The 24002-nt window shown below is 52.0% G+C and overlaps 1 protein-coding gene across 4 annotated transcripts; it reads left to right on the top strand.

The window, feature by feature from the left end:
• THEMIS2 (thymocyte selection associated family member 2) lies at positions 1–18967 on the top strand. Of its 4 annotated transcripts, none has more exons than XM_015439889.4 (6): positions 1–208; positions 7250–7390; positions 11623–12033; positions 13915–14990; positions 17246–17402; positions 17818–18967. In XM_015439889.4, exons 2-6 carry the CDS (start codon positions 7366–7368, stop codon positions 17871–17873), a joined length of 1725 nt encoding a protein of 574 aa, XP_015295375.3. In that variant the 5' UTR covers positions 1–208; positions 7250–7365; the 3' UTR covers positions 17874–18967. The 4 variants fall into 4 exon arrangements, with proteins under 4 accessions (XP_015295375.3, XP_005544309.3, XP_045232709.2 ...); XM_005544252.5 differs by lacking the exon at positions 1–208 and adding an exon at positions 3592–3713; XM_045376774.3 differs by lacking the exons at positions 1–208; positions 7250–7390 and adding an exon at positions 3592–3713.
• Positions 18968–24002: the final 5035 nt, after the last annotated feature.

Below are 24002 nucleotides of genomic sequence, written 5' to 3'. Positions count from 1 at the left end.
GACACGCCAGGTACCGGAGTGTGTGGTGCCACGCAGCAGGCCCGGGTCTGACCCCTTCCTGTCACCCTGCTGCTGTGGCCAGCTGCCTCCTGCACTATCCATAGGAGGTCCTGAGCCATCCACCTTCAGACTCCAAAAGCTGACAGAGATGGGTTGCTGAAACGAGGAACTTCTCTTCCCGGTGGCTGGAGGCATCCTCCTCACAGCGGTGGGTGGATGGGGGGACTTCCTTTCTGCCCCTGCCCTGCTGTGGGAACCTGAGCTGCTTTCTCCGCACCATTCAGCTCTTGAGGAGCCAAGGAGAGATCCCCAGGCTGGTGCTCCCAACCTGGGGAAGTGAAAAGGGCTTGGGCCGTGACCACCTGCAGGCTCAGTTCAGATTTTAGTTCCTCCATTACATGGGCAGCCGCAAGGAAGTCGGGTTCCCATTGTCTTATTTCTTCAAATAGAAAGCAGAGTGTTTGGAGAAATAAAGACAATGAGAGCTAGTGTCAGAGGCACAGGAGGTCTTGGGAAAGAACGATATCATGTAATGATCGTAGATACGGGGCACTGGGCATGTTCCCATGTGCCTGGGTTACACTAACATTTTTCCCAACACCTGGCTCCTGCCAGCCTTCGTTGTACAGAGGGAGAGGAGACGGCGGCTCAGAGAGGGTATGGAACTTGCCCAAGGTCACACAGCTAAGAAGTAGTGGAGCCAGGGTTTGAGCCCAGCTCTATCTCCAAAACCCATCCACTACTGAAATTCTAGACATAACTGGGCTGAGCCGAAATCCATCAAACTGCCACAATTTGCTTAAACACCCGGGAAAGAAATGAAGAACTGACATTTTCTCTGGCCTGCAGGAGGAGCCTAGCAGAGCCGGGTTAAAATCCCAGTGTCTCCACTTGGCATGACCTTAGGCAAGACCCTTCACTTTTGTGAAGCCTGAGCCAGGAGGTTGGGGGCTACAGTGAGCTGCGTGCGCACCACTGCACACCAGCCTGGGTGGCAGAATGAGACCGCCCACCTGTCTCCCCCCCCAAAAAAAAAAACTAGAAAGAAACACAACAAAATGTTAGTGGTAAGTATTTTGGGTGGTGGGTAAAGACTGCCCGCTTTTAATTTATGAAATGTTCTTTAGTTAGAACGTATTCATTTTATTTTAAACTTTTGTTATTATCTCTGATTAAAAGTCTTCTGTTACTTTTATAGTGACAAAAAAACTAAAGCATTTTGCACAATACCTATATCATCTTATTCAATCCTCACAATCTGCTGAGATATAATTCTTTCTCCCATTTTATTATTTTTTATTTTTTTAGAGACAGGGTCTCACTCTGTTGCCTAGGCTGGGGCTGGAGTACAGTGGCATGATCATAGCTTACTGCAGCCCCTCCTGCCTCAGCCTCCTGAGTAGCTGAGATTGCAGATGCATGCCACCATGCCTAGATATTTTATTTATTTATTTATTTATTTATTTTGAGATGGAGTCTTGCTCTGTTGCCCAGGCTGGAGTAAAGTGGTGTGATTTCAGCTCACTGCAACCTCTGCCCCTCAGGTTCAAGCGAGTCTCCTGCCTCAACCTCCCAAGTGGCTGGCATTACAGGCATGGACCACCATGCCCGGCTAGTTTTTGTTGTTGTTGTTGTTGTTGTTGTTGTTTTTCAGACGGAGTTTTGCTCTTGTTGCCCAGGCTGGAATGCAATGGTGCGATCTCGGCTCATCACAAACTCCCCATCTCGGGTTCAAGTGATTCTCCTGCCTCAGCCTCCCGAGTAGATGGGATTACAGGCATGTGCCACCACGCCTGGCTACTTTTGTATTTTTAGTAGAGACAGGGTTTCTCCCTGTTGGTGAGGCTGGTCTAGAACTCCCGACCTCAGGTGATCTGCCTGCCTCGGCCTCCCAAAGTGCTGAGATTACTGGTATGAGCCATCGTGCCCAGTAACTTTTTGTATTTTTAGTAGAGACAGGGTTTTGCCATATTGGCCAGGCTGGTCTTGAACTCCTGACCTCAGGAGATCTGCCCGCCTCACCCTCCCAAAGTGTTGGGATTATAGGCGTGAGCCACCGTGCCTGGCCTTATTTTATTTCATTTTTTAAGAGACAGGGTCTTGCTAGGTTGCCCAGGGTGGTCTGCGACTCCTGGTCTCAAGTGATCCTCCTGCCTCGGTCTCCCAAAGTGCTGGGATTACAGGCGTGAACCACCACACCCAGCCTTTTCTCCCTGTTTTTTTGTTTTTGTTTTTGTTTTTTTGAGACGGAGTTTAGCTCTTGTTGCCCAAGCTAGGGTGCAATGGTACAATCTTGGCTCACTGCAACCTCTGCCTCACAGGTTCAAACGATTCTCCTGCCTCAGCCTCCCGAGTAGCTGGGATTAGAGGTGTGTGCCATTACGCCTGGCTAGTTTTTTGTATTGTTGTTGTTGTTGTTTTTTTTGAGACGGAGTCTCGCTCTGTCGCCCAGGCTGGAGTGCAGTGGCCGGATCTCAGCTCACTGCAAGCTCCGCCTCCCGGGTTTGCGCCATTCTCCTGCCTCAGCCTCCCGAGAAGCTGGGACTACAGGCGCCTGCCACCTCGCCCGGCTAGTTTTTTGTATTTTTTAGTAGAGACGGGGTTTCAATGTGTTAGCCAGGATGGTCTCGATCTCCTGACCTCGTGATCCGCCCGTCTCGGCCTCCCAAAGTGCTGGGATTACAGGCTTGAGCCTAGGCCTGTTTTTTGTATTTTTAGTAGAAACGGGATTTCACCGTGTTAGCCAGGCTGATCTCAAACTCCTGACCTCAGGTGATCCACCCGCCTTGGCCTCCCAAAGTATTGGGATTATAGGTGTGAGCCACCGCACCTGGCCCTCTTCTCTCTGTTTTAGAGAGTAGGAAACTGAGGTTCAGACAATCAAAGTGATTTACCTAACGTCATATAACGAGCAAGAGGAGACCTGGGATTTGAACCTATGTTGGTCTGACTCCTGAGGGACAGGGAAATGGAAAAGGCTTATCCCGAGCCTGTGGGGTCAGGATAAGTGGTTGGTCCGGCCCCTAAGCAGATTTCTCTTTAGCCTTAGGAAGAATTTTTAACTAGAATTGGCGAGGCCTGGCGCGGTGGCTCACACCTGTGATCCCAGCACTTTGGGAGGCCGAAGTGGGAGGATCACTTGAGTCCACGAGTTTGAGGCCAACGTGGGCAATAATTATCGAAAGAGTTTGGGAGTTCTGGAGAGGTATTGAGTTCCGCTTCACCAGGAGGTTTCCGATAGAGGACCATGGAGTGTCCTGGAGGGACATTCCGGAGCTCTGACACTACATTTCCCTCCTCAAACCCAAAGGGCAGGGGCATGTCCCTCCTATGAGACGCAGAACAAGTCGGGCCGTGTCCCATTTTTCTAACCGGGAGCACTGCTGAGGGGGCGTCTGGGACTTCATCTTCATCATCGCCCCTCCCCCATAGGGTACTGCAGGGGCAGGGGCGGGGCTTCGGCGGGGCGGGGCTTCTGCGGGGTCGCGCTGCAGGGCTCCCGCGGGCTGGCGGGGCGGGGCTTCGGCTTGCGGGGCGGGGTGTCGGTGGGGCGGGGCTGCAGGGCTCCCGGGGATCGCTCGCCGGCCCCTCAGTCTGCGCCCAGAGAGCCGTGGTGACCATGGAGCCGGTTCCGCTTCAGGACTTCGTGCGCGCCCTGGACCCCGAGACCCTCCCGCGCGTGCTGCGGGTCTGCTCGGGGGTCTACTTCGAGGGTGAGCGGGGGCTGGAACCCCTCCGAACACTCCCTCGGTGTGGGGCGGGGGCAGAGACCCCGAGAAGGCGTTAGCAATCTGGGAAAACTGCCGCCGGGTTCAAATCCCGACGCTGCCACTGGCCAAGCTGTGTGATTTGGGGCCACCCTCAACCTCTCTGGACCTCGGCTTTTGCTTTCGTGGAATGGGGACCGCTGACCTGCCCCGCAGGGTGGTGAAAAGTTAGTGGGTTCAGGCGCGGGAGGTGGATGCAGCCGGGCCACTCCGAGGTGGCCTCGCGGTGCGCATGGGACGGAGGTCCGACCGCTGAGACACATTAGGGCGCTGGTGGTCGTGGCTGCGTCTTGATTCTGAAGTGCAGGGTCAGTCTTCCCGTCTGTGGCCTCCCACTCCTCCCCCTGGCCCTCCTCTACACTGCCTTCCTTCAGTCCCTGCGTCCACCTTGGCCCTCTGTTTGACCATGGGCAGTACTTGATTTGATCAACTCTTCAGTTCTCAGCTTAAATGGCCCTTCCTCCCTGAAGCCTTCCCGGCTCTATGCTCCTTGCACGCCCCGGTACATCTGCTGCCTGCCCACAGCGCCCTGGTTCACAGGGATGGGCACGCAGGAGGCGCACAGTCACTAGTCATTGCCTGAAGGAGCAAGAGGTGAGGCACTAATAGACAGTGGAAGGCAGGGGAGGACAGCACAGTGGATGGGTGGTCAGGGCTGTTCTGTGGGGAGGGAGGACCCGTGGGCCACCGAGCAGGGGAGATAGAGGTGGAGGTGAGAGATGCTGTGTGGGGGTGCGGGTTCCTTCCTTAGAGAGCAAACTGAGGCTTGAGGCCTCATCCTGTTTCCTGGCTGCAGGAAAACGCTGTGTCTCACCAGCTTCCAGCAGTGTTTTCGGTCCCAAGTGGGGTCCTAGACCAAGGAAGTCCCACATGGAGGGTCCTGCCCGGGGCCACCACCTCGCAGTGGATCTCTCCAGGTCCTCTTGGGAATCTGGCAGATCTGGGTTCAAATTCTGACTCTACCTCCAGGGGCTTTCTGCAGGCAGGCACCTGGGATCTGTATGCTCTTCCCCCAGCCCAGGACCAAGTGTCTCCGTCCTCCCAGCACCCCTTGCCTGCTGGTGTTACAACACCTGTTTCCTCATCCTGCCTGATACGGGGTGGTGGAAGTGGTGGAAGTCAGAGTGATAATGACTAGAGAAGGCCATGATAGGGTGTGGGTGTGTGGGTGGGGTGGGTGAGTGTAGAGGACAGATGGCCTTGCCAACAGGGGCAGGTGTCTGGCAGGGCACTCGGATGTGGTTGGCTGCGTGGTTAGGAGCACTGGCTCTGGAGGCAAACACCCTGGGTTCAACCTAGGTTTTTTTTAATTTTCTGAGACAGAGTCTGGCTCTGTTGCCCAGGCTGGAGTGCAGTGGCACGATACAGCTCACTGCAGCCTCGACCTCCTGGGCTCAAGTGATCCTCCCACCTCAGCTTCCTGAGAGGCTGGGACCACAGGCATGCACCACCACGTCCAGCTAATTTTTGTATTTTTTGTAAAGATAGGGTTTTGTCATGTTGCCCAGGTTGGTCTCAAACCCCTGGACTCAAGTGACCTGCCTGCCTCAGCCTCCCAAACTGTTGGGATTATGGGCATGAGCCACCACATCAGGCCCTGTTTTTTGTTTAATAGAACATAGGTTGTATGTGATAGCTCATACTTGTAATCTCAACACTTTGGGAGGCCGAGGTGGGAGGATTGCTTGAGCCTAGGAGTTGGAGATCAGTCCTGGCAACATGGTGAGACCCCACGTCTACAAAAAATTTTAAAATAAAAAATTGCAGGGTGTGGTGGCTCATGCCTGTAATCCCAGGACTTTGGAAGGCTGAGGCAGGAGGATCACTTGAGCTCAGAGGTTCAAGACCAACCTGGGTAACATAGTGAGACTGTGTCTGTACACAAAATAAAAAAATTAGTCAGGTGTGATGGCACATGCCTGTAGTCTCAGCTACTCGGGAGGCTGAGGTGGGAAGATTGCTTGAGCCTGGGAGGTTGAGGCTGCAATCAACTGTGATTGCACCACTGCACTCCAGTCTGGGCGACAGTGAGACTCTGTCTCAAAAAAAAGGACGAGGCCTGTGTTGCCCAGGCTGGTCTTGAACTCCTGTCCTCAAGCAGTCCTCCCACTTTAGCCTCCCAAAGTGTTGGGATTACAAGCATGAGCCACCGCACCCAGCCATAACTTCTAGTTCTGCCTCCTATTACCTGATCATCATGTACAACCTACTCAACCCCTGCGAGGCTGTTTCTTTTTCTTTTTCTTTTTTGAGATGGTGTCTCCCTCTGTCACCCAGGCTGGAGTGCAGTAGCCTGATTTCAGCTCACTGCAACCTCTGCCTCCTGGGTTTAAGCAATTCTCCTGCCTCAGCCTCCCGAGTAGCTGGGATTACAGGCGCCCGCCACCACGCCGGGCTAATTTTTGTATTTTTAGTAGAGACGGGGTTTCACCATGTTGGCAAGGCTGGTCTCGAACTCCTGACCTCAGGTGATTCACCCGCCTTGGCCTCCCAAAGTGTTGGGATTACAGGCGTGAGCCACCACGCCCAGCCAGCCGTTTCATCATGTAGGAAATTGAAACTGCCTGTCTCCGCAAGAGCGGTCATGGGTCTTAAATACAGTGACGCATCAGTAGCCCTTGGCGTGGTGCTGGGTATCTGTAGCACCACAGTTGCTGTTCTCAGCAGTCTGGAAGGCCCACGCCCTGACATTGTAAACGCACTGTGATTTATGACCAGGGGGTGTTTTCCTGGGGGTACATGGGGAGGTTTTCATCAGTTTCTCAGGACTGATGTTGGGGCTGCCCTGTGGGTGGGGCTGGGGTCAGGTGGCCTCAAGGTCCTGCCACGTAGTCTGTTGTCCTCCATTAGCTGGACGGAGAGACTGCACCCCGTGTACGCAGGAGAGAGCTTTATTGAGCACCTTCTGTGTTCTCGACACCACTTACACACTTTAAACCAGGAAAGCAGAGCTTTGCCCACTAGCCTCACTCTGTCAGTGTCCCTCTATTTTCCAGGGTGCTTGGAGGGCTGGGTGCCGGCTCTGGGCCCCGGTAATCTCCAGGGAGCCACTGACCCCTCTCTGAGCCTGATTTTTTAGCTGTACACTAAGGGAATCCCAACTCCCTCAGGCTCAGAGAGGGTGATTCACTGAGTTGTTTATCGATTTGTGGACTTAACACATACTCAGAGGCCAAGCCCTGTGCTGGCTGCAGTGATGTTGAGACAGATCAGCCCTGCCTGGGAACTCAGTGAAGGAGGCACAGGGGTGAAAAAGGCCAGAGAAGTGTGCCACAGTGGGGCGTACCGATGCTAGGAGGGGCAAGAACAGCTGAGGATGAGTGAACCTGTGGGAATGAGGCAGGAACGACAGAGCAGGGCATGCCAGGCAGCAGGCACCATGTGCAAAGGCATGGCAGAGCACAGCTTCTTGGGCCCCGGGTCACAGGCTGCCCAGCGCTTGGCCCTTGTCCAGCGGGGAAACGGAGTCCCTGTCTCCACAGGCTCCATCTATGAGATCTCTGGGAATGAGTGCTGCCTCTCCACAGGGGACCTGATCAAGGTCACCCAGGTTCGCCTCCAGAAGGTGGTCTGTGAGAACCCGAGGACCAGCCAGACCATGGAGCTCCCCTGCAACTTCCAGGGTAAGGTGGGCACCTCTGCCTCCCCACGTGCCCCGGCACCCTCCTGGCACATCTGCCAGCTGCTCGTGGGCTTGCCACGTCCAGCAGTCGCTCCTTCCCCTCTGGGTTTGCTCCCAAGGCCCTCATATCCACCACAACCCAGCCTCAAGGGTGGGGATGCCCTCAGAGGGTCTACAATGCCCTGGACTCAGAGAGGTTGCGCCCTCTCCCTCTCGGTCTCTGGTCACACCTGCCTGTGTTCCAAGCCCTGTCCAGGTGCCTGTCTCTGTGTTCACTCACACATTCACTCCCCAAACATTTGCAGACACCCATGTGTGCCAAGCTTTGTGTGGGGGCTGTGGGTGTGGGACTCAGGATGAACCAGGTGCCACCCTCTCCAGTGGAGAGCTTCCGGGATGACAGTGAGAGGAGGGCAACAGTAAAAGGAGGCATAAGCTTTAGAGAGGGATCTGAGCAAGAGTAACCTGCCTCAGGGTCTGTGAGGGCTTCCTGGAGGAGGTGGCATATGAACCAGAAGAAAGATCCCAGCCACAGGGAGTAGCACGTGCACATTTGGTGCTCAGGAGACCCCAAGGAGCTCAATTATTATTATTTATTTTTATTTTTTGGAGATGGAGTCTCGCTCTGTCACCCAAGCTGGAATGCAGTGGCGTGATCTGGGCTCACTGCAAGCTCCGCCTTCTGGGTTCACGTCATTCTCCTGGATCAGTCTCCTGAGTAGCTGGGACTACAGGCGCCTGCCACGATACCCAGCTAATTTTTTTTTTTTTGTATTTTTAGTAGAGACAGGGTTTCACCATGTTAACCAGGACTGTCTCGATCTCCTGACCTTGTGATCTGCCCGTCTCAGCCTCCCAAAGTGCTGGGATTACAGGCGTGAGCCACTGCGCCTGGCCAGAGCTCAATTATTTTAAGAGGCAAGTAGTGTGGTGGGCCATGGCATGGACCCTGAAGCCAGCAGCCTGGAATTGAATCCCAGTGGCCTTGGGCAAGCTAGGCAAGTTCCTGGGACCTCTCTGGGCCTCAGTTTCCTCTTCTGTAATGAGGGTGATTAGGCTTGATATGAGGATGAAATGAGCTGATATGTATGCAGCACTTAGAAAGGGGCCTGGGACAGGCTGGGTACGGTGACTGGTGGCTCATGCCTGTAATCCCAGCTGTTTGGGAGGCTGAGGCAGGTGGATCACCTGAGGTCAGGAGTTCAAGACCAGCCCGGCCAACATGGTGAAACTCTGTCTCTGCTAAAAATACAAAAATTAACTAGGTATGGTGGGGGGCACCTATAATCCCAGCTACTCAGGAGGCTGAGGCACGAGAATCACTTGAACCTGGGAGGTGGAGGTTGCAGCCTGGGCAATAAGGCGAGACTCCGTCTCAAAAAAAAAAAAAAAAAAAAGTGGGGGGGGGCACCTGGTACAAAGCAGGCACACTCTGAGGACTGGCTGTTATGTGACTGCCTGCCCGACACGGGAGAGTGTGGCTTCTGGGTTAGGGGCACGTTGTGTGGGGAGCCGCAGGAGCCACACCACCTGGGGGCTATGTGGTGTGCTGACACTGTTCTTTATTTTGAAGGCACTGAAGAGCCAATGAGGTTTTTTTGTTTCTTGTTTTTAGTAGAGACAGGGTCTTGCTATGTTCTCCAGCCTGGTCTCAAACTCTTAGGTTCATGCGATCCTCCTGCCTCGACCTCCCAAAGTGTTGGGATTACAGGTGTGAGTCACCATGTCCGGCCCCAATGATGTTTTTAATATGGAAGCAATGTATTTTATATTTTGAGTTTTTTTTTTCTTTTTCTTTTGAAATAATTTTAAACTTACAGACCTAGAATTTGCTAGAACTCCTGTACATCCTTTATCCAGATTCATTAATTTTTTTTTTTGAGACAGAGTCTTGTTCTGTCACCTAGGCTGGAGTGCAGTGGTGCAATCACGGCTCACTGCAACCTCTGCCTCCCTGGCTCAAGCGATCCTCCCACTTCAGCTTCCTGAGTAGCTGGGATTATAGGCCTGGGCCACCACGCTCAGCCAATTTTTTGTTTGCATTTTTATTTTTTTGAGACTTGCTCTGTTGCCCAGGCTGGAGTGCAGTGGCATGATCTAAGCTCACTGCAACCTCCATCTCCTGGGCTCAAGCAATCCTCCTGCCTCAGCCTCCCAAGTAGCTGGGACTACAGGTCTGTGCTGCTGTGCCCAGCTCATTTTGTTGTTGTTGTTGTTGTTTGTGTTTTTTTTTTGAGATGGAGTCTCGCTGTGTCACCCAGGCTGGAGTGCCGTGGCATGATCTCGGCTCACTGCAACCTCCACCTTCCAAGTTCAAGCAATTCTCCTGCCTCAGCCTCCCGAGTAGCTGGGATTACAGGCATGCGCCACCACACCCAGCTCATTGTTTTGTATTTTTAGAGACAGGGTTTCACCATATTGGCCAGGCTGGTCTCAATTCCTGACCTTGTGATCCGCCCGCCTTGGCCTCCTAAAGTGCTGGGATTACAGGCCGGGTGCGGTGGCTCATGCCTGTAATCCCAGCACTTTGGGAGGCCAAGACGGGCGGATCACGAGGTCAGGAGATCGAGATGTCTCTACTAAAAATACAAAAAATTGGCCGGGCGTGGTGGCGGGCGCCTGTGGTCCCAGCTGCTTGGGAGGCTGAGGCAGGAGAATGGCGTGAACCCGGGAGGCGGAACTTGCAGTGAGCCGAGATCACGCCACTGCACTCCAGCCTGGGCAACGGAGTGAGACGCTGTCTCAAAAAAAAAAAAAAAAAAAAAAAAATGGTGCTGGGATTACAGGTGTGAGCCAGGGCGCCCGGCATTTTTTTTCATATTTTTGGTAGAGACAGTTTCACCATATTCCCTAGGGTGGTCTCCAACTCCTGAGCTCAAGCAATCTGCCCGCCTCAGCCTCCCAAGTGCTGGGATTACTGGTGTGAGCCAACGTGCCTGGCCAATTTTTAAATTTTTTGTAGAGATGAGGTCTCATTATATTGCCCAAGCTGGTCTGGAACTCCTGGGTTCAAGCAGTTCTCCTGCCTCAGCCTCCCAACGTGTTGGGATCATAGGTGTGAGCCAGTGTACCTGGCCAAAAACAGCCTCAGGTTTCCTTTTTTCTCCATCAAGTGTTAAACATTTGTTACATGTGTTTCCCTCTCTCCACACATACACACACACATATGAACATATTACTATATGTGTATATATGGATATGTTTTTTCTGAATCATTTAAGAGCAAATTGCAGACATGATCCCTTTTATATCTATATATTACCCCTAAGTATTATAGTATCTCCCCAAAACAAGGACATTCATTCACATGGTTCAATGATCAAATTCAGGAAATTTAATTTTGGTACAGTACTACTGCCTAATCCACAGTCTATATTTGAATTCCAGCAACTATCCTCATAATATGCTTTATAGCAGTTTTTCCCCTCAATCCAGAGTCTAGTCCTAGATCACACATCATATTCAATTGTCCTGTTTCTTCATTCTCCTTCAGACTGGAGCAGTTCCTCTGCCTTTGTCTTGACGTTGACATTTTGAAGCATCTAGACCAGTACTTGTGTAGAATATCTCTCAGTCCTGGCTTGTGCGGTGTTTCCTCGATTAGCTTCAGGTTGTAGGTTTGGGGCAGGAAAAACCTGCTTCCCCAAAGAGGTATCATGTCCGGAAGCGAGGTGTTTAGGCCAGCTGGTGGTGGAATGGGTGGGGGCTGGAGGAAGGGAGTGAGGGGCAGTTGGGCAGTCAGTAGTGGCAGCCAGGATGCAGGGGGTACAGTGGGTGGTCTGAGGTGGCTCTGGCCAGCACCTCCTGGGATGTTAGTTTGGGAGAGAGGGATGGTAGGTTTTGGATGCGTGAGATCGGAGCTATGGGGAGGCCTCTGGAGGAAAGGCTAAGATGGCAGTTAGAGGCAGGTGGGGTCACGAGCTAGGAGAGTGTGGAAGTCTAGTGTGTCTGTCAGGGAATGTGTCCCTCTTCCATTCTCTGTGTCTCTGGTGACAAGTCTCTCTCGGTCCCTACTTCCTGTCTCTCCCTGTCCCTTCATGCACCGCCACTTTCTGCCCTGTGTCCCTCAGCCCTGCAGCCCAGATGTCCAGATGTAAATCCCTCATTGACACCTGTTCCCGGGGGATTCTGGCTGGGTCATCTGCAGGGCCAGACTGGGGTCCGGACTTGGCAAGGGCCTGCCCCACTCTGACACCCCACAATGACCCACCTGCTCTCTGCTGTCCCCCACAGGCTACTTCACTCCCCTCAACACCCCACAGAGCTACGAAACCCTGGAGGAGCTGGTCTCTGCCACAACTCAGAGCTCCAAGCAGCTGCCCACTTGCTTCATGTCGACCCACAGGATTGTCACAGAGGGCAGGGTGGTGACTGAGGACCAGCTCCTCATGCTTGAGGCTGTGGTGATGCACCTCGGGATCCGCTGTGCCCGCTGTGTCGTGGGCTTGGAGGGTCAACAGGTCATCCTGCACCTGCCCCTATCCCAGAAGGGGCCCTTCCGGAAATGGGAGCCCAGTGCCCCTCGAACTCTGCTCCAGGTCCTACAGGATCCAGCCTTGAAGGACCTCGTCCTCACCTGCCCCACCCTGCCCTGGCATTCCCTGATCCTGCGGCCCCAGTATGAGATCCAAGCCATCATGCACAGTGAGTTGCCTGGGCAGGTGGATGGGGGCTGCTGGGGGAGAGAAAGAGGGGTGCCCCCGGGAGCTGCTCTGATGGAAGGCACCCCCACCCCATCCCTGAGGATCAGCTGGAACTTCAGGTTGCTTCCTCTGTATTACACTGAAGTTATTCTTTTTTTTTGAGATGGAGTTTCGTTCTTGTTGCCCAAGCTGGAGTGCAATGGTGCGATCTCGGCTCACCGCAACCTCTGCCTCCCCGGTTCAAGTGATTCTCCTGACTCAGCCTCCCGAGTAGCTGGGATTACAGGCATGCACCACCACACCCAGCTAATTTTTTGTATTTTTAGTAGAAACGGAGTGTCACCATGTTAGCTGGTCTCGAACTCCTGACCTCAGGTGATCCACCCGCCTCGGCCTCCCAAAGTGCTGGGATTACAGGTGTGTGCCACTGTGCCTGGCCAGTTATTCTTATTGATGCTCAAATTATCTCTGCTGGGCCAGGCGCAGTGGCTCACGCATGTAATACCAGCACTTTGGAGGATCGCTTGATCTCAGGTGTTCCAGACCAGACTAGGCAACATAGCAAGATCCCCATCTCTACAAAGAATTTTTTTTTTGAGACGGAGTCTGGCTCTGTCGCCCAGGCTGGAGTACAGTGGCGTGATCTCGGCTCACTGCAAGCTCCGCCTCCTGGGTTCACGCCATTCTCCTGCCTCAGCCTCCCGAGTAGCTGGGACTACAGGCGCCCACAACCGCGCCCGGCTAATTTTTTTTTTTTTTTGTATTTTTAGTAGAGACGGGGTTTCACCGTGGTCTCGATCTCCTGACCTTGTGATCCGCCCGCCTCGGCCTCCCAAAGTGCTGGGATTACAGGCGTGAGCCACCGCGCCCGGCCTACAAAGAATTTTTTAAAAAATTAGCTAGGCATAGTGCTTGTAGTAGTAGCTACTCGGGAGGCTGAGGCAAGAGGATCACTTGAGCCCAAGAGTTAAAGGTTGTGGTGAGCTATGATCACACTGCTGCACTCCAGCCTGGGCAACAGGGCGAGACCTCATCTCTTTCATTTTTTTCTGAAGCAGAATCTTGCTGTCACCCAGGCTGGAGTACAATGGTTGATCTCAGCTCACTGCAACCTCCATCTCCTGGGTTCAGGCGATTCTCCTGCCTCAGCCTCCCTACTAGCTGGGATTATAGGCGCCTGCCACCATGCCAAGATAATTTTTTTGTATTTTTAGTAGAGACAGGGTTTCGCCATATTGGCCAGGCTGGTCTGGAACTCCTGACCTCAGGTGATCCGCCCACCTCGGCCTCCCAAAGTGCCAGGATTACAGGCGTGAGCTACCGAGCACAGCCTAAAAATAATAATTTTAAAATTTGTTTTTATTTTTTCTTAATACTTGGAGGAAGAAAAAATAAAAATAAAAATTTTTTAAAAAAGGATGGGCCAGCCGGGCGCGGTGGCTCAAGCCTGTAATCCCAGCACTTTGGGAGGCCGAGACGGGCGGATCACGAGGTCAGGAGATCGAGACCATCCTGGCTAACACGGTGAAACCCCGTCTCTACTAAAAAATACAAAAAACTAGCCGGGCGAGGTGGCGGGCGTCTGTGTTCCCAGCTACTCGGGAGGCTGAGGTGGGAGAATTGCTTGCATCTGGGAGGCGGAGGTTGCAGTGAGCCGAGATCGTGTCATCGTGCTCCAGCCCATGCGACAAGAGTGAAACTCCAGATCGAGCGAAACTGCATCTCAAAAAAAACCACAAATAAATAAAATAAATAAATGAATAAAAAGAAAGAAAAGGCGGCAGTGGGAAGGAGGCCAGCCGGCCCAGCCGATGCCCTATGCCTGGGGTGGGGGCCACTCCTGGGGTGGCATGCAGTGCCACTGAGCTGCCCCTCTCCACAGTGCGCAGGACCATTGTCAAGATCCCTTCCACCCTGGAGGTCGACGTGGAGGACGTCACCGCCTCCTCCCAGCATGTCCACTTCATCAAACCACTGCTGCTGAGCGAGGTCCTGGCCCGGCAAGGCCCTTTCCCCCTGTCCACGGAGATCCTGGAGGTTCCTGAGCACCGTCCCATCTTCCTCAGCCCGTGGCTGGGCTCCTTGCAGAAAGGCCAGAGGCTTTGCATCTATGGCCTAGCCTCACCACCCTGGCGGGTCCTGGCCTCAAGCAAGGGCCGCAAGGTGCCCAGGCACTTCCTGGTGTCAGGGGCCTACCAGGGCAAGCTGCGGCGGCGGCCAAGGGAGTTCCCCACGGCCTATGACCTCCTAGGTGCTTTCCAGCCAGGCCAGCCACTCCGGGTGGTGGCCACTAAGGACTGTGAGGGTGAGAGGGAGGAGAATCCCGAGTTCACGTCCCTGGCTGTGGGTGACCGGCTGGAGGTGCTGGGGCCTGGCCAGGCCCATGGGGCCCAGGGCAATGACCTGGACGTCTTGGTTTGCCAGCGGCTGAGTGACCAGGCTGGGGAGGATGAGGAGGAAGAGTGTGAAGAGGAGGCAGAGAGCCCAGAGCGGGTCCTGCTGCCCCTCCACTTCCCTGGCAGCTTCGTGGAGGAGATGAGTGACAGTCGGCGCTACAGCCTGGCGGATCTGACTGCGCAGTTCTCGCTGCCTTGTGAGGTCAAGGTGGTAGCCAAGGACAGCAGCCATCCCACTGACCCTCTGACCTCCTTCCTGGGCCTGCGGCTGGAGGAGAAGATCACAGAGCCATTCTTGGTGGTGAGCCTGGACTCTGAGCCTGGGATGTGCTTTGAGATCCCTCCCCGGTGGCTGGACCTGACTGTCATGGAGGCCAAGGGGCAGCCAGACTGGCCAGAGGGGTCTCTCCCCATGGCCACAGTGGAGGAGCTGACAGACACCTTCTATTATCGTCTTCGGAAGTTACCAGCCTGTGAGATCCAAGCCCCCCCACCCAGGCCCCCTAAAAGTCAGGGCCTCAGCAAGCAGAGGAGACACAGCACCCAGGAGGGAGGCGTCAAGGTACCAGTATAATCCCAGAGGGCAGGGAGGGGTCACCTATTGGGATCACTGCTTCTTTGTCACATCTGTCATGTTTCTCTTGCAAATGTGTAAACTTGTAGTTTATAAACTTGCACACTTTGCACCCATTATTCTCATTCCACCTCACAATTAATCCCGAGGTTGGCGTGATTATCAGTATCTTACGATTGAGAAAACGAGGACTCGGAGACCCTGAGACTCGACCAGGGTCCCTGTTAATAAGTGGGAGGACTGAACTTGGCCATGGACAGTCCAACTCCAAGTTCATGGTGCTTTCCTCTCTCCACTACTGCTGCCTTCACTTCCTAGTTCGAGCCTCATCATTTTTCTCCTAAACTGCTTCAGCAGCCTCTGAAAGCTGTCAGAAAGGCCTTCTAACTCCTTTCTTAGTCACTGATGGGCCACAGCTCCATCTTCTGGAACCTTCTGTGGCTGCCTATCATCGTGGGATGATGCAAACCCCTTAACATGGCATCCAGGGTCCTTTATAAGCTGACTTGTCGCACCGCCCCTGACCCATCTTCCTCCACTCACTCTGCTGTCCACGCTCCAGCGAGAGACGTGCCCGCAGCTCCCCGATGGCACTGGGACTGCTGCTTCCCAGCCCCACACCCGGGCCTTCTGCCAACAGTGTTCTTCCCCCTCTAGGCTCACAGGCAAGGCAGGACTCGATTTCCCACTCAGCAGCGGTGGTCCTGCCTCCTCTTCTGTACTCCCACTGCACGCTCTGCATAGCTCAGAACACACTTTTACTGAGTCCTACCTGAGTCTCTGACTGGAAAGAGTTCTGTGGGGGCAGGGACCTTCCCTGCTCCAAGGCCAGAGAGTACCTGCTAAATGGGCCAAAGAGAATCACAGATGAGCGGGAAAGAGCCAGGCATGGGGCCAGAAAGACCAAGTTTATATTCCGGTTCCCTTACTCTGTGCCTGTGCTGGGTACTCCTCCGAGCGTCCTTTTTCTCACCAGTAGACCGGTGATAGATATCCTCTGCAGCTGCTGTTGTGCTAGCTGCTTTCTGTGACTTGCTTACTCTGTGGCAGGCCCCTGATACGCTTTGTCCCAACCAATTCTCACAGTGCTTCTGAGTTACACACCGGTGTCTTGCTTCACAGTTGAGAAGGTGAGAGGCACAGAGAGGTAAAGTAGTTTACCTGAAATCACACAGCCAGCAAGTGGCAGGGCCAGGGCTTGCAGTTAGGTCTGACCACACAGCCTGAGCTTCTAACTACTGTGGTCTGCTGAGAACGGGAGGGGATGAGACAGATCAAACATCCTTTACTATCACCAGCTCTTGTTTTGGGATCTTGGGTGACTGTATTTAGTCATGTGTGGTAGGCAGCAGGTGGCAGTGGAAGTTACAAGATGACTCCTGAGTGGTCTCAGCTCCAGAAGAGGCTTTTATCTGTGGGGTGAGCATGGGAAGTCATTTTCTGACAATGGCTGGACTGAGACATCTGAAACACAGGCCTTGTGCCAGTGCTGAAAAGTGTACTTTCCAAAACCCACAGACCTCAGCCCGCTTCTTGGCTCCCGATGGAGGGACTCTGGGCCCGGTCACTGCTGTCACCCTGGAACAACTTTTCCCCTTTGTGTGTCGAAATCTTGGTGCTGATCAGGGAGCTGTGCCACACGCTCTGTAAAGCATGGTGTGGCGCCAAGACCGCTGCCTTTACAGGTCACAGGCGTGGCCCTGGGTCCAAACCTTGGCCCTGCTGTGGATCCCCGTGTGACCTTTGACAAGGCACACTTTCTCTCCTACATAAACTGGGAATTGAAACCAGAGGGTGACTTGAGGATGAAAGGGCAGACGTCACGTAGCATCTGGCACATGGGGGAGCGCAGTGGCAGTAGTCTTCCTTCTGGGCCTCCTCAGCTCAGGCGCCGTCATGAGGCTTTGCGGCTGCTTTCTTAAGGTATCCCCACTTTGCTTTTTTCCCCTTCAGCAAGAGAATTAAAGGACATTGACCGAATTCCTAAGTGGGGAATCCCAGGAACACCCTGTCTCCAGCCCCCAACCCTATCCTCATTTTCTACCCTGATCCCTTTCTCCCTTGCCAGAGAATATTTCACATGCGTGTAGCAAAAACACCAGGGGTCTCGAGAAGTCATAGCCTGAAAAGGAAGTAGAGAGAGAAGCAGAGGAAGTGACACTTTTAACGTAAATGACTGTTTTTCGTAGACTCTGCTTCCCCATTTCTTGAGACCCTGCTGATTTCTGCTTTTTCCCCCAAAGTCTTCTCAAGTCTTAGGATTGCAGCAACACGCTCTGCTGCCCAAACCCAAGGCGAAGACCTTGCCAAAGTTCACCAAGGATGGCTCCAGTACGTACAGGAAGATTCCTGCCCACAGGAAGGGCCACAGGCCCGCTAAGCCCCAAAGGCAGGATCCAGGTGAGTCCCTGTGGGCGCTGCTCACCCTTGTCCTTGTGTCTCCCCTCCCTACCTTGCTGCTTCCTTTACCTCTGATGGCCCTGCCTGGGGACAGACCCTTCTGTGGTCCCAGTTTGATGGACAGGCCTCTATGGGGTGGGCTCGGGTAGAAAGGTTCCTACTATCTTTCCCATGGGCTCTAGGGCTTTGGCAAGGAAAATGAGTTCAGTCCCCAACAGACTACCCTCCCTGCGGCATACAAGAAAATGAAAGGGTTGCAAAGTGTTGAGACAGAACAAATTGTGGTTTCTAGGCTAGCAAAGACCGCAGAGCATTCAGGCCAACTCTTACCCTGAACAGCTGAGGAAACTGCCCTACAGAAGGGAAGGAACTTGCCTAATGCTAAAGATCCTCATTGACTCGGACTCTTTTGCAGATGATGATGAACATGATTATGAAGAAATAGTTGAGCACTTTCAGAAAACCATCTAAGTGCTGGAGGAACCATGCTTCCTAACTGCTGCTTCTCAGGGAATCCGACGGCAGCCAACCGTTTTCAGCCTCTAAAAGACCTCGGGCAAGGTCTCACAGAAACTGAGCTGCAGACGGATGGGGAGTAGCTTTGTGGAAACAGATTTAATGGACACTGCACCAGCTTCCTTCAGGTTCTAGATTCTTGCTACTTAGGGCGGGCTGGTTTGGGCCTAACATCTCCCACGTGACTCCCTCAGTCTCAGAGCCTTGGGATGCAGAGCAGCCAGCAGGGTTCCTCTCAATCCTGCAACCCCAGCTGTCCCACTGGTGGGTGCAGAGGGGAATCCGAGGCCATCAACCTTGGTGATAGCAGCTCCGTGCCAATGCCTCTCAGTGAAAGGGATTCCATCCTGATCACACTGCATGGGAGATTTTGTCAACATCTGCCACCCCCACTTTCACCCCCAAACTCTAAGCCCCCGGGAGGCCCGGACTGTCTTCCTCATCTCTGTAGCACCTAGCCTGATAGATCTGCACGTAGTAAACAGGGGTCATATGGATTAATGTGAGAACTTGGCTTCAAGAGCACAATCTTAGGACCTTGGGCCCCAAAAGCTGGTGGTGAAATGAGAGGAGCCAATTTAAGAAGAACTTTATGGAGACCTGAGGCTACAGAAAACTGGCAGGTTTCATCAGGTGGTTAAAGTCGTCAAAGTTGTAAGTGACTATCCAAGATTATTTCATTTTAAAACTATAGAATAGGCCGGGCGCGGTGGCTCAAGCCTGTAATCCCAGCACTTTGGGAGGCCGAGACGGGTGGATCACGAGGTCAGGAGATGGAGACCATCCTGGCTAACACGGTGAAACCCCATCTCTACTAAAAAATACAAAAAACTAGCCGGGCGAGGTGGCGGGCGCCTGTAGTCCCAGCTACTCGGGAGGCTGAGGCAGGAGAATGGCGTGAACCTGGGAGGCGGAGCTTGCAGTGAGCTGAGATCCGGCCACTGCACTCCAGCCTGGGCGACAGAGCGAGGCTCCGTCTCAAAAAAAACCAAAAAAACAAAAAAACAAAAAACTATAGAATAAAAATGACACCTGAGCTTCTATACAAATGAGAACGGTATCATTTATTAAGTTCCGACTGTGTGCCAGGCACTTACAAATCATATCCAAATCCTCAACTTTCTAGAATGGCCTGATTTTAAAGATTAGGGAACAGGTTGCGTGGTCAAGTACCTTAGGATGCTGACCAGTTGCAGTTAAGGGTGAGGACTTGGAAAGTATGAGACTGGGTTAGGATCCCAGCTTGCTACGTACCAGCCAGGGCTGAGTTATTTTAACCTAAGTTTCAGTTTTTTGACATGTCAAATGAAACTATAGTTACTACCTCAGAAGACTGACTGGTTTAAGGATCAAATGAGATAATCTTTGTAAAGCATTTAGTACAGTGCCTGGCACATAGTAAACATTCAACAAACATGTATCATTATTGAGCAAGATCGTGTAGCTGTCCTGCTTCTAAAGTCTATACTCTTTCCACCCCTCCACAATGTTTCCTAGTCATAGAATACATCCCAGTGTTAAAAATATACCATATCCCTAGACTGTGGAGATAAGAGTACGGTGACTGGTTGACGGGCCTCCTTTTCTTTAGTGGAGATAATACAAGCCTTTGTCCATGTAGAGACTAACTCAGTTTTCAGAGGCAGTCAAGGCCTGTTCAGTGAGACAAGACCACAGGCCACATTTCCTCTTAAGTGGTGGGACTTTGGTTTATGGATGATGCAGTTGCAGACAGCAAAGACAGGAGACAAAGAGGTGATCTGAGACTCCAGCTGAGATGGGAACTTAGAGGGTGAGGTGCCCACTTCCTGGTTTCTAGGGAATTGCCCCTGGGTGTGTCCTTCCTTTGCGTAACATCTTGCTGAGCTGTCTGGACTCACTGGCACTTTCTAGGCCTCCGGGCCTCCATACTCCAGCGTGGAGTTCTCCAGGTGACTAGTGAGTGGCTCCTACAGGCTGCTGGGCCAGTCCCCAGGGTCTGACACCCCATCCTCATCTGCTCATCAGCTCCCATGCCTTTCTCCAGAGAGGTCAACCTGCACTGCAAAGGAGGACCCTGAGGAAGAGAGCACTGTAGGGAAAAGCAATGGGCAAGAAAGTCAGACAGAAAGTTCCTCCTTGGCACAGAATCCCCAGGGGCTAGGGTGATGCGCAAAATGCCAATAGTTTTCACTTCCACATTTGCATTTACTCTTGGCACAAAATTGAGCAAGATGAGTAATAAAGCCACAAAAGCAGGGGTAAAAGAGGGCTACCAGTTCCTATAAAATGAGCTCAATAGGCTGGGTGCAGTGGCTTACGCCTGTAATCCCAGCATTTTGGGAGGCCAAGGCAGGCAGATCATGAGGTCAAGAGATTGAGATCATCCTGGCCAACATGGTGAAACCCCATCTCTACTTTTAAAAATACAAAAAATTAGCTGGGTGTAGTGGCACACACCTGTACTCCCAGCTACTCGGGAGGCTGAGGCAGAAGAATCGCTTGAACCGGGGAGGTGAAGTTGCAGTGAGCGGGGATCACACCACTGGTGAAAGAGCGAGACTCCGTCTCAAAAAAAAAAAAAAAAAGGGCTGAGTAGCCAAATGCTGCAGTGAGAAAAATTTCACAGCAGCAAAAGCTGGGCTTGAAAGCCACACCTGTGAATGTTTTCTCTTGTTTCTTGTTTTTTTGAGATGGAGTCTCTGTGGCCCAGGCTGCAGTGCAGTGGCACCATCTTGGCTCACTGCAGCCTCCGCCTCCCAGGTTCAAGCGATTCTGACTACCAAGTAGCTAGGACTATAGGTATGTACCATATCCAGTTAATTTTTGTATTTTTAGTAGAGACGGGGTTTCACCATGTTGGCCAGGCTAGTTTCTTTTTTCTTTTTTTTGAGACGGAGTCTTGCTCTGTCCCCTAGGCTGGAATGCAGTGGTACCATCTCGGCTCACTGCAAGCTCCACCTCTTGGGTTCACGCCATTCTCCTGCCTCAGCCTCCCAAGTAGCTGGGACTACAGGCACCCGCTACCACGCCCGGCTAATTTTTTGTATTTTTAGTAGAGATGGGGTTTCACCGTGTTAGCCGGGATGGTGTCGATCTCCTGACCTCGTGATCCACCCGCCTCGGCCTCCCAAAGTGCTGGGATTACAGGCGTGAGCCACTGCGCCTAGCCCTTTTTTTTTTCTTTTGAGACTGAATTTTGAGCCCAGGCTGGAGTGCAATGGCACAATCTCAGCTCACTGCAACGTCCGCCTCCCAGGTTTAAGCAATTCTCCTGCCTCAGCCTCCCGAGTAGCTGGGATTACAGGCATGCACCACCACGCCCCGCTCATTTTGTATTTTTAGTAGACATGGAGTTTCTCTATATTGGTCAGGCTAGTCTCGAACTCCTTTCACATTTATTATTTAGAGATGGCGGGTCTTGTTATGTTGCCCAGGCTGGTCTCAAACTCTTGGCCTCAAGTGATCCTGCTACTTTGGCCTCTCAAAGTACTGAGATTATAGGTGTGAGCCACTGTGCCCAACCCCATATTGATTTTTAATATTCTTTCTCATTTCTTTGAATCATTATATTTAACATACCAATACAGTAGTAGACATAATTGCTATACAAATGACTATAACCTGGAGATGGATGCTCAAAAACTTATCAATGGGTTGGACTTCTGCCAACTGCATTTTTAAAATCAAATCTATTAATCCACACCAGACACTAATTCTTAGTGGTTTTCCTCTAGTTAAACCCAATAAAGTAGTACGATTCTCCAAGGAGCCTCATTTCCCACCTGTATATGTAGGGATTCTTCCATGAGCAGGCTGGCCCCATTGCTAGGCCGTGACACTGGCGGCTTCTAAGAACCTGGGTCACACGGCTATCTCAACAATGGGCCAAGAGAACACTGTACATTTGACCTATCGGGTGGATCACAAATGCCCAAGATGCAAGTTTGTCCTGCCTGAGCAGAGCAGAAGCTCTACAAAGGCTAGAGTTTCATTCTGAGAAGTGGCAGGCTCTCCTGGCTCTGCTCATCCCACAGGTCCCAGCAGCGGTCAGAAATCACACAACTCCGGTGAGACTGTGGAAATGGCGAGATGGCAGGGAATCCAGCACTGCCGAGCAACTACTCTGTGCTGCTGGGAATGCTGAACCAGCCGGTCCCATGACGCCAATCTCTTATTGTGCTTGATATTCCTAGTACCTGACCTACAGGTTGATACAGCAGGTATCCAACAAGCACTAAATTAACAAGCAGTTGCTAACTGCTAAGTTGTCATCAGATTTTTATAAAAATATAACCAGTCAGGCGCGGTGGCTCATGCCTGTAATCCCAGCACTTTGGGAGGCCAAGGCAGGCGGATCATGAGGTCAGGAGATCGAGACCCATCCTGGCTAACACGGTGAAACCCCGTCTCTACTAAAAATACAAAAATTATCTGGGCATGGTGGCAGGCGCCTGTAGTCCCAGCTACTCAGGAGACTGAGGCAGGAGAATCACTTGAACACGGGAGGCAGAGCTTGCAGTGAGCTGAGATCCGGCCACTGCACTCCAGCCTGGGTGATATAGTGAGACTCCGTCTCAAAAAAAATAAATAAATAAAATAAAAAAGAAAACCACTTCCACCTATAGAAGTACTGCTACTGCTTTGCCCATTTGAGGGCACCAGCTTGATAACTAGAAAGAAGTTTACCAGCCATGAAAGTATCCTGTCATACATTCCAAATTCAAATATATATGATTTTACTTGTTTTTAGCCAATGTTCTTTCTTTGAGAAAATAACCAACAACGAACACACTTGCAAATGAACTGCTGCTGCGTTTCACACATTTGCATAGTTCCGCAGATGTTAACAACTCTGCATGTATAGAAAACAACCACACATTCATTCACTCTTAGAAACCAAGTAGGTGGGGCCTTCTCTACACAGCTGCTAGATCTCATTTAGAAAGAGTTAAAGCAGAGAATTCTTTATTTTTATTTTTTTGTGAGACAGAGTCTCACTCTGTCGCCAGGCTGGAGTGCAGTGGTGTGATCTCCAATCACTGCAACCTCTGCCTCCCGGGTTCAAGTGATTCTCCTGCCTCAGCCTCCCGAGTAGCTGGGACTACAGGCAAGTGCCACCACGCCCGGCTAATTTTTGTACTTTTAGTAGAGACGGGGTTTCACCGTGCTGGCCAGAATGGTCTCGATCTCTTGATCCGCCCGCCTCCACCTCCCAAAGTGCTGGAATTACATGTGTGAGCCACTGCGCCCAGCCTAAAGCAGAGAATTCTTATTTGGATGTTACACCTTGCTAACTTTATCTCAAAATTGGTTCTTTTATTCAAGATGTAGATTACTTTCAGGAGTTGTCAAAAACATCTTTGAATCAGTTTCTTTTTCTGTAAGAAACAGCCGATCAAGTTGGCCAAAAAATGACTATAGGCTTTTGGAAAGTCTCATCTTGAGGTCAAATGGGTAGCTATTTGATTCAGTTACATGATCACACACTGCCAAAGAGTTCACATTAAGGTCCATTCTCAGGTCGGGCGCGGTGGCTCAAGCCTGTAATCCTAGCACTTTGGGAGGCCGAGACGGGCGGATCACGAGGTCAGGAGATCGAGACCATCCTGGCTAACACGGTGAAACCCCGTCTCTACTAAAAATACAAAAAATTAGCCGGGCGAGGTGGCGGGCGCCTGTAGTCCCAGCTACACGGGAGGCTGAGGCAGGAGAATGGCGTAAACCCGGGAGGCGGAGCTTGCAGCGAGCTGAGATCCGGCCACTGCACTTCAGCCCGGGCGACAGAGCAAGACTCTGTCTCAACAAAAAAAAAAAAAAAAAAAAAAAAAAACGGTCCATTCTCTAATCCCTTTAAGTGGCAATGCTAGATGTAGACGCTTTACAGACTATGTGTTTTATTCAATCTTCATAACAAACCCAGGGGAAATGACGTCGTTTTCTTTTTGTAAACCAGGATATGGAGGTTCTCAGAGCTGACATAGCCTGCTCAAGATTCTAACTAAAAAGTGGGAAAGCCAGAATTCAAATCCAAGTTTCACTATGTTACACTGCCTCAGATGATAAAGTAGTCACTACACTGCTCAGAAAGAAAAAATGAGAACA

The sequence above is a fragment of the Macaca fascicularis genome, chromosome 1 (assembly GCF_037993035.2).
Source record: "Macaca fascicularis isolate 582-1 chromosome 1, T2T-MFA8v1.1".
In the NCBI taxonomy this organism is placed as follows: domain Eukaryota; kingdom Metazoa; phylum Chordata; class Mammalia; order Primates; family Cercopithecidae; genus Macaca; species Macaca fascicularis.
Note: the sequence above shows the minus strand (reverse complement) of the source record. Positions and strands in the feature narration are given on the sequence as shown.